The sequence below is a fragment of the Ipomoea triloba genome, chromosome 9 (genome assembly GCF_003576645.1).
Source record: "Ipomoea triloba cultivar NCNSP0323 chromosome 9, ASM357664v1".
NCBI lineage: Eukaryota > Viridiplantae > Streptophyta > Magnoliopsida > Solanales > Convolvulaceae > Ipomoea > Ipomoea triloba.
In genome coordinates, this window is record NC_044924.1 from 10826846 (window position 1) to 10837821 (window position 10976).

Here is a 10976-nt window from a genome sequence, read left to right on the forward strand (position 1 = left end):
TTTTTTTTTTTTTTTTTTTTTTTTTTGAGAATTTTATGGTTAAAACTGAAGGCTTAGTATTTCAGCCTGTATTACTTCTTGTACTTGGCAGATGGGGAAACAAACCATGGGTTTCTCTTCACAAGCAATAAACTGTCGTGCTGATCAAAAGCTCTACCACCTTCAGGTCTGCTCAGGATTTTGAGCTTAGTCCTTTCTTGGAGAGTGTTATAAGTTTATCAAACATAACCTTTTCTTTATCTCAAATTATATTTTGGCTTACCTTTCTATTCCTTTGAAAATAAATTTTTTTAAAGGTCTTGCAATATGGTAGCAAATAATATCATTATTTAAGTAAATAGACGTTGAAATTTTCATTGTTGTTATTATATGAATCACAAATGTTGACAAAATTCATTTATAAAATGGGAAGTTTATAATTTGTGTTGTACAATGAATGCTTACAGACCCCGCAGACTCCCATTGTACGTACTAGAGCATATGAAAAATACTGCATTGATGACTATCCTTTAGGAACAAATGCAATTGTAGCTGTTCTGGCTTATTCTGGGTAAGATTTGAACCATTTGATGTCCTATGTATTAGTACAGAATTGGTATCACTGTGTTCTTTTTTCAAATTTGCAGATATGACATGGAGGATGCTATGGTCTTAAATAAATCATCTGTTGACCGTGGGATGTGCCATGGGCACGTATACCAGGTATTCTATAGCATTTCAAATTTGTCAGTTATAAGAACCTTTTGAATTTCCAATACTGCCTTGATGTTTTTCCCAATATCAATCTCCCTATCTCAGTGCCTGGCTGCCTGAATATGGTTTTCTAGAAAAAGTTCAAACAAGTCTCCCCTGCTAATGTTCATTTGATTGTGTTAAGCTTCTGAATGTGTCTGTCTTTCTACTTTGCAGACAGAAACAATTGATTTAGCTGAACAGAGTGTCAAGTCAGATCGTTCTCAGAAAATGTTTAGGAGAAGCAATCTTGAGAAGTCATCTCATCACCTGATTGATTCTGATGGACTTCCATATGTTGGCCAGGTTAACCTGTTTCTCTGTTTGCTTCACAAGAATTCATCTGATCAACAGAAATTGATTAATACTTACCTAGTATTTAAATGCAGAGGATAAATCCTAATGAGCCATATTATAGCGTCTACAATGAGATAACAAGTGAAACCAAAAGCATCAAATTGAAGGGGTCAGAATCTGTTGTTGTTGACTATGTTGCTGTTGATACTAAAACCAAAAATAATATTCAAAAGGTGAGTTACAAAATCACATTTGCGCATTTGATATTCTTGTCTTCTAGTAAAATCATATTCTCTACAGAGCAATTTGCCAGGATTTTGTGGGCTTTACATTGTTAAACTTTCGTGCTTTATTGACAGGCAAACATACGGTTGCGGCGTACTAGGAATCCTATAATTGGAGACAAATTTAGCAGTAGGCATGGGCAAAAGGGGGTTTGTTCTCAACTCTGGCAAGATATTGATATGCCTTTCTCAAGTGTTACAGGAATGAGGCCAGATCTAATCATTAATCCTCATGCATTCCCTTCAAGGATGACTATTGCAATGCTTTTGGAATCAATTGCTGCTAAGGTACAGTTGACATGGAATTTTGTGTTTTATCTTCCGTCAGTGAAACCTTTTTTTTTTTTTTTTTTTTTTTTCCAGTGAAAATGCTGTATGTAATTTCTGAAGTACTTATGCCTTTGATTCATTAGCACTCTCAACAAGATAATTGCCTTTTTTAAACACTATAATTCTGAAATGAGAAGACTATCACTAGTCAGGCACCTATGTTTCTGTGCCTAAAGACTAAATATAGGCAAATTTTTGCAGACAACTTGGACAATTTCAAATGCATGGGAAATATGATTAGAATAACATGTTCTACATAGTTTAGGTTTAGAGATTATTTTACTATTGTATTTTCTTCTTTTTTTTCCCAACCATGCATGAAGTTTGCAGAGTTTTGTAATTGTAGTGTCACACTTTGTGCCTTTTATGCAGTTCTCATTTACACAATCATCCCTTCCTAATGTAGGTATGCATAAATAAATGCATTTTGCACAATTGTTCAAGCATGTGTAGTATGTTTGTTTGCTTGTATGTCTGCCTTTTTGTTGTTGTGGTTAAGATATTGAATTGACATGTCTTTTTTGTGTCATGCTCGTGACCCTAAAGTCTCCAATTAGTCCGTCATAACATCATTTGATGATATTTTTTAAACTTTTTGTATGCTGAACAATTTGTATATACATAATGTTTCTATAGGGAGGAGCTTTACGTGGGAATTTTGTTGATGCAACGCCATTTTATAACTCAGTTAAAAGAGAAAGCAAATCTGGATCTGATTCACTCGTTGATGAACTTGGTTCTTTGTTGAAAGCTCATGGGTTCAATTACCATGGTGTAGAGGTACTGTATAGTGGAGTTTATGGGACAGAGCTGACATGTGAAATATTTATTGGGCCTGTTTATTATCAAAGGCTTCGGCACATGGTTTCGGATAAGTTTCAGGTATATGCTGTTTTAAGATTCTAATCTAATTTCTAATTTGTCCCTCTACCTTCTCATTCTCAGTGATCTTGTCCATTTGGTATAACATTGTTGTTTTAAATGGATATTTGTTTAAAGAACCAACTATTTATCCAAATAGAATGCATATACTAACACCATTGGAGGTGGTCAAAATAGGAAAAAAGGTACCACATTTTCTGTGTTGAGTTTGAGTATTGAAGCTTGTGAAGGGAAGGACATTCGCTGCTATGACTATATTTTTTGTGGGTTACATTATATTTGGACCCAGATGACTTACTGACGACTTTGTTCTCATTTTAATAAGGTGCGGTCTACTGGAACAGTGGACCAAATCACCCGACAGCCAATTAAAGGAAGAAAACGTGGTGGAGGTATCCGGTTCGGAGAAATGGAGCGAGACTCCCTTTTGGCACACGGGGCAGCATATTTGTTACACGATAGACTTCATACAAGTTCAGATCACCATATTGCAGATGTTTGTTCAATTTGTGGAAGCATTCTCACATCATCACTCATCCAGCCACCAAAACGGGAAATGCGTCATATAGCTGGGCTACCACCTGCCAGAGATCCCAAGAAGGTTGTATGTGTTGCTTGCAAAACGAGTAAAGGTATGGAGACAGTCTCAATGCCATATGTGTTTAAGTATTTGGCAGCAGAATTAGCAGCCATGAACATAAAGATGAACCTCCAGATGAGTAACGGGTCAGGAGCTTGATACTTAATACCCCGTTGGTGGTACTCACCGAGTAACAAACAAAGCAGCAACCTGCTATATTCTATACCACAAATGCCAAAGGTGTTGGTATTTACAATTTTGTTATGAGTTTTATTATGCGGACTCCTAAGTTCTACTCTAGTGACGTCGTAAGCATGGATAAGATATTTTCATTTAGTGGGTTCAGGTTCATTTAGTGGGTTCAAGTAAAGTTGACTATATCAAACATTTGAGATTATGGAGTAAATTTGGGCAAATTATACCGTGCACCACGGTGCACATAGCAATGTGCACCACGTACCTAAACGACGTCATTTTGAGCATTGTAAACTAATTTTCCATTTTTTTGGAAATTACGTTTCCCGTTTCGGTTGGTTTCTGTATTTTTGTTAATATTCTGTGTATTTTAGGCAACCGTTCTGTGTATTCTAGGCAACCGTTATGTGTATTCATGTTAGTAACACATGTTGTGATGTGTTTGTGTATTCGAATGTTTAGGAGGATGAGTTGTGTATTTTGTGTCAATATTTTGTGTATTCATGATATTAACACATTTTGTGATGTGTTTGTGCATTCGAATGTTAGGAAGATGAGTTCTGTGTATTTTGTGTCAATATTCTGTGTATTCATGATATTAACACATGTTGTGATGTGTTTGTGTATTCGAATGTTTAGGAGGATGAGTTATGTGTATTTTGTGTCAATATTCTGTGTATTCATGATATTAACACATGTTGTGATGTGTTTGTGCATTCGAATGTTAGGAAGATGAGTTCTGTGTATTTTGTGTCAATATTCTGTGTATTCTGGGCAAACATTCTGTGTATTCTAGGCAAACGTTATGTGTATTCTAGGTAAACGTTCTGTGTATTCTATATAATGATTATGTGTATTATAGATAATGAATTCCCTGGAGTCATTCGCGTCCGCGTCCACTTCTGTGTATTTTGTGTCAATATTCTGTGTATTATGGGCAAACATTATGTGTATTTTAGGCAAACGTTCTGTGTATTCTAAATAATGATTATGTGTATTATAGATAATGAATTCCCTAATGTCGTTCGCGTCCACGTTCACTAACACCAAAATGATGTCGTTTTACGTACGTGGTGCACATTGCTATGTGCACTGTGATGCAGGGTATAACGATTGGTAAATTTGGGGGTGCATGTTGTATTTTCCTTTTGTTATTTAGCAATGTCAGTTTCAATTATGAGATATGTAGTGTGGTAGTAATGTAGTATCAACCTTTTTGTACATCAGTCAAAAAATTTTCATACCATTTATTAGTGCATTGAAAGCTACTGCAATATTTATTCATGAACATTAGATTTTGGCCTCTTTGTTTGGTAGAGCTTATATAAGGTAATAAGGATTATAAGCTATGGCTAAAACATGGGATCTTAAAATAATTGTTTATTTTGAAATGCTATCTGTAGTGAGTTTCTGACTTTTTTTTTTTTCTTAATTAATTTATAAGCATGACATCAATTACTTTTTATTAATCAAAATTATAATATCTTAATTCATTCTTTTATATATATATATATATATATATATATATATATATATATATATATATATATATTACATTTATTAATTAATTTAATAATTAATTTTACCAAACATTGTAATTTCAATTAGTTGGTTTATTAGCTACTAGCTTTTCAGCTTTCGGTTTAGACTAAACCTAATCAAAGAGGAAACTCCAGTTCCAGTTATATTCTCTTCTAGTAACATGCCAAACGCCATACAAGTGTAAATTATTGTATAATAATAATAATAATAATAATAATAATTATTATTATTATTATTATTATAAAAAGATGGTTAAGTGATTCCTAATCATATGGCCATATGCTTTGGTGATTGATGAAAAAAGTTGGAAATAAGAAACGTATGCCAGCATCCATTTTCTGGAAACCACTATATTTGAAACGTAAATTATAAGAACCGTTCAGAATGTGCTAAAAGAAAAAGAAAAAAAATGTATGGTCTTTTTGTCGGATTCATTCTTCGCAATGGGATTCCCACTACAACTCGATCGAATAAAGGATAATATGCATGCACGTTAGCACCAACTAATCACTCATTTATTATGACGTTGCCTTTCTTAACCTATTAATTACCTTTTAGGTGCGCATATACATATATATTATCACAAACAATTGATCTTAAAATGCAGTCTTGATCTCAGAATCAGCAAAGTTGTTGATATAATATTGAACATCTTTTAGTGACCATTTTCTAGGTTGCAATATGCCAACCATTTTACCAATCATTATTGTGTGAGCCATTATTCACACAGCTGTGTGAACTATACTATCAAATAATGTACATTCAATATACAAATAATGTACTTTTAGCATATTAAAAATGTACATTATTTTATATAATATACATTCAGTACACGAATAATATACTTTTAGTATATTAAAAATGTATATTTTGTTATGGCCCACATAATAATTTTCCCATTTTACACTTGATAAATTATTAAAATCATTATTGTTTCTTTTCCTAATTATTATTTGGTAAAATGGAAGTTACAACTATATTAACTACAAAGCATAATTTTCACCTTTTTTCTTCTTCTTAAAAGTACAACAAAATCCACACAAAATGTTTGAAAAGGACCGGTAATATTTACATTTCTTTACGCGTTGAGTGTGTATTTTTCTATAAATGAGATACAGAATGTAAATTGAAGGGTAAAGTCATCATTTTCCATGTATTTTGAGATTATTAACCTACGTAGCACGTGCCTTCTTTTTTTTTTTTTTTAGAAAGAGTCATCTCCAATGAGACTTGAACTCACTCCCTTTCATGTGGGAGTGTAAACCAGGTGCCACTAGACCACAAGGTCTTTGGCTACATAGCACGTGCCTTTATTTGGTTGTTAATGATTAGAAACAAAAGGCCATATCAAAGGAACTAAATGTAGCAATGTTTTGTAGTCTAGTGGCATCAAACCCTTCCCTTTATACGGGTTCGAGCCTCAGTGGAGTCAATACTGACTCTTGTGCTTCAATAGGTTGAGAAAGTAGTTATAAACAGATACTGCATTGTAATAGAGTTAGTAGTATTAAAAAGAAAATGTAGCAATGTTTTGTACTAAAAAAAAAAATAAAAATGTAGCAATGTTTTAAAAGTTTCGTGCCAAATGTGAAAAAGTTAATAGTTAGTGATCAAATGTGGATTGATTTAATAGTTATGGCCTCAAAAGTGTGAAATTCTCATTTGAAATCAAATCTTGTTAATTGACACCCTATGGAAAGGTCTATAAATAAAATCAATTGTTATACTATGGACCATATTTTATATTACATTGTGAATCTTGGTCCAAAATTTCGATACTTGTAGATAATACGTTCTGTTTATGCAATTAACAGTTTTTGTGCTTGTAAATAATTGAAGGCACATAACATGGTAATACATAAATTGTTAGTTGCAGGTACAAAATATGTTAATTGTAGACACATAAAATGTTAGTTAACATGTTATGTGTCTGCAATTAACATATTATGTACCGGTAGCTAACCGTTTGTGTCTGTAATTATCATGTTATGTGTTTGTAATCACGTTATGCGTTTTCAATTTGTTTACATGTATAGAAACTGTTAATTACTGGTACAAAATGTGTCAACTGTAAGTATATAATTTGAAAGTTATTTTTGAACCCGAATCTATAATGTAAGGTAGACCTTGATCCATGATATAATTTATAAAATAAAACCTCTTAAGAAAAGGTTGTGTACAAGATGTTACAAATGCAGGTTATTGACTTGAATGAGCAAAAACCAACAGTGGAGTGAACAAAGATGGACAACTTTTAAAACTTGAATATTTTTAGGCAAAAGATTTTTGGAACTTGCGATTGTTATCAGAAACGCAAACCTGAAAGGAGTTTCGTCTATTTCTTAAAATTATTTTTAACGTAAAATACGAAAAATGCAAGTCGTCCTTGCGCTTGTCATATAACTAAAATATCTCTAGCATAACAGTCAATATATTCAGGCAAATGCTTGGTTGATGTTAGGTCAAAAAGTCTATTAACAAATAAAAATCAACTCAAAGAAATTAGAAAGGTCAAAAATTGAGATTCAAAGTTAGGTGAACAATCAGCTGTTTCCTTTTTGAAACTTTTCATGATTGGGCTTCAATCTGTATTTTGTTTCAGGCCATAAACAAAGGAAAAAAATTTGAAATGATCAATCACTCAGTAGTTAGGTTAAGAAGTGATATAATTAGATGAAGAGTTTTATTAGTACCTTATTATTCAAGTGTCTTAAAATAAAGTCAAGTCACCTCCCAAGCAAAACAATAAATTAACATCACATGCCTCTCTTTTCAACAGTTTGTGGCCATTTGAATGGTCTTTGTTTGTTTAATCCCTTAAAATTTTTAATATCCTCCACATTCTTACTAACATTTTTATCATTTGATATAAATCTAGTCTATTGTAGTTAGAATTAGAATTCGATTCGGAAAAATTATACTTTCGTTTCTAAGTTATATGATAATTGTAGAATTCGTCAATAATTGTTAGTCGTGCTTATTTTTCGTTCCTACCTATCATTGGCGTTGCACTTTTTGTCATTTTATTAATTTTCGTGCTCACTTTTCATCCTTAAGCTATACTAATGTTGTAAATGTCGTCCATAATATTTTGTTAGTAAAGAGATGAAAAGTGCAACACAGATGATAGCTTAGGGACAAAAAGTGAGTATGACCTATAATTAGGAATGAATTCTACAATTATTGTATAACTTATGGATGAAAATTACAAATTTTCTCCAAAATTATTTTGTATAATTTTTGAAACACTTTTGTTCAAACCACCTCTTAAACCAAAATTCAAACCAAATAGACATGTTTGTTTCAAATCAAACCAAACCATCAATAACTCAAACATGTGTGGACCAAATAAAGTCATATAAGATTTATATAATTTAGTATATGTAACATCAAAATATATATGTGTGCACGAGCGCGAACATGTTCATGTGAGAATCAATGACTTTGAAGCAAAAGGAAAACTGCAATTACAATTTGGTAATTATTACAAATTTTGAGTGTGTTGGGCAATATTACAAAGTGCTACCGTCAACGTGTCACCTTTACACATAATCTAGTACATTTTGAAGTTCCCTATGATATACTTCAAGAGTTGTAGTTTGAGTGCACTTCTATGTGTTATCGATCACACTTTGTAGTGTTGCGTAATGTAATGAACACATATTTTTAGTTTATATATATGAGTCATTTCCATTTTTTGTCCTGCTGTTATTGGGGCATTGTCAATTTTAGTCCACTTCATTAATTTTTACCACATTGCGGCCAGTCTTATTTAGTCTTGCCACTTTTAGTCCACCGTTAAAATTTTCGTCAAATAACCGTCCAAAACAGGTGTATTTTGAACTTTTCATGCTTTGATCATCTCTTTTACCCTTTGTAGTGGTTTTCCTTACAGATTTTCATCCAATAAAGAGGTCCGGCGAAAGCCATGACTTTGTAATGTGGCTCACATGGCTTTCGCCAGACCTCTTCAATGGATGAAAATGTATAAAGAAAACCATTGCAAAAGGTCAAGGAGATAACCAAAGCATGAAAATACCAAAAATACCCCGATTTTGGACGACAATTTGACGAAAATTTTAACGGTGGACTAAAAGTGGCAATGACTAAATAAGATTGGTAACAATGTGGTAAAAATTAATGAAGTGGACTAAAATTGACAATGCTCCAATAACAGTAAGACCAAAAATAGAAATGGCTCTTTTAATATATATATATATATAGATTTTGATTCAAATGCGGCCGTGCTCTCCCGTGCGACCGTGCGGTCACACACCACTCAATAATACGAAATACACCACTCAATGTTAAGAAACACACCACAATGAAAAACAATGAAACAGACCACAATATTAAGAAACACACCACAGTGCATATTTGTGTGGTGTGTTTCTTAAATTGAGTGGTGTATTTCGTAACATTGAGTGGTGTGAACCGCACGGCCGCATGGGAGAGCACGACCACACCTGAACATGACCCTATATATATATATATATATATATATATATATATATATATAAAGAAAGGTAATTATGAGCTGTAATTGAGAGAGAGATGGAAAATTGGGCACCCTTTTTGACTAACTCCCATTCTGTGTTCCCCAAATTAAGCTTGTGAGTCTGTACTAGTTGGTGAATTAAGGTGAGGGTGTGTTTGGCTTTTAGGAAAAAATGGGGATTAGGTAATGCGACAGAAATCCTTAAAAGGACAGCGACAATTGGGCGTGAGTACCGGATCTAAAGTAACGTTCTGTTGCAGATTCTGAAGAAAAAGCCTGCAAACTCACTTCACCAAAACACTACGGAGTATAATATATATATATTTTTAATATTAGAAATCGGAGTATAATATTTCAAACAACTCATATCAATTTTACCTCATATGATTATTAAATTGTTAAATTATTTTTTTTAAAAAAGAATTAATTCTCTTCATTTTTGCATTAAACTTTTTACATCTGACTTCATTTACTGTTAATAAATATATTGATCATTCATGTTATTACTTTTTCATAATTTAACTAGAGTTAATTTTATTGTTATCTTAAATTTATAGTTGACAATTCAGTTTTAATCTTTTCTTTTTAAAATATCCCATTTAGTTCTAGTATTATTGTGACATGACCATTTTTATTCTCCATCAACAAAATAGTTTAAATTTTGTAAAATACAATAACATTTAGGTCTTTAGTTATGCTTTTTTAAAAAAATAAAAATAAAAATATAGCATATCAACTCACTTTGTACAAAAATGATCAAAATATCCTTGTATTTAATGACATTTTAACGATTTTATTGACAAAAAATGATCATGCCATAAAATACTATAATCAAAGCAGGATGTTATGATAAAGAATAATTAAAAATGGATTGTCACCTATAGATCTAGGACCAAAAATGAAATTAACTTATTTAACTAATTTAATAAGACATGACATTATACCATACAAGTTTGCATAGGTGACCTAAGAGCAACCCTTGCAAGGTTTTTTTTTTTTTTTTTGGTGGAGAGAGGCAATGGCTTGGAGAAGAGATGGAGGAAGAAAGAGGAAGAAAACACACTTCCAAGAGGACTTATTTTTTTGTGGGCCTCACAAAATTTAAAATATATATATATACTCGAGCTGGTGTGCGTTTTGCGCACCAGTTGCGCCTAACAGACGCGCAAATCATAATTTTTTTAACACTAATTTTTCCCTCTATTTCTCCACTCCTAATTGACTTGAAAAAACTATATATAAAAAATCCCACTTTTGAGAATGATCTAAAGTAATTTAGTTGAAGACCAACGTCCATAATATTTAGCTTATGGGTTTGGTCCTCACTATCATATTATTAATAAAAATAAAATCTCATCACATATTTGTGAATTATTTAAGAGTTTATTTGTGTAATTTAGTGTTGTAAGTGTACCTGTCTTACTTTATGTTCAATTTTTTGTATTATTTAATTTAATACTACACAATTAAGACTTATACATTTAAAAAAAATTATATTAACTATTATAAAATACAGACTTCAAAAATTGTAAGAAAAATATAAAAGGAAATAAGTTGGTTTGAGTGGCATTTGGAATAACAAAAGAGAAGTCCAGTATTATGTTAAAAGTTTCTTCTTTTTTGTTTTTTTGGGGGT

General features: G+C 32.0%; 1 protein-coding gene across 1 annotated transcript in view; it reads left to right on the forward strand.

Moving 5' to 3' along the window:
- LOC116029372 (DNA-directed RNA polymerase I subunit 2) overlaps window positions 1-3605 on the forward strand; it is a 16789-nt gene extending 13184 nt beyond the window's left edge. The window contains exons 20-27 of the mRNA XM_031271350.1: window positions 92-166; window positions 447-550; window positions 627-702; window positions 910-1038; window positions 1122-1262; window positions 1389-1601; window positions 2280-2525; window positions 2851-3605. Of these exons, the coding sequence (XP_031127210.1) occupies window positions 92-166; window positions 447-550; window positions 627-702; window positions 910-1038; window positions 1122-1262; window positions 1389-1601; window positions 2280-2525; window positions 2851-3264 (1398 nt within the window). The 3' untranslated portion in view covers window positions 3265-3605. The remainder of the gene's footprint in view (window positions 1-91; window positions 167-446; window positions 551-626; window positions 703-909; window positions 1039-1121; window positions 1263-1388; window positions 1602-2279; window positions 2526-2850) is intronic.
- The last annotated feature ends 7371 nt before the right edge of the window (window positions 3606-10976 follow it).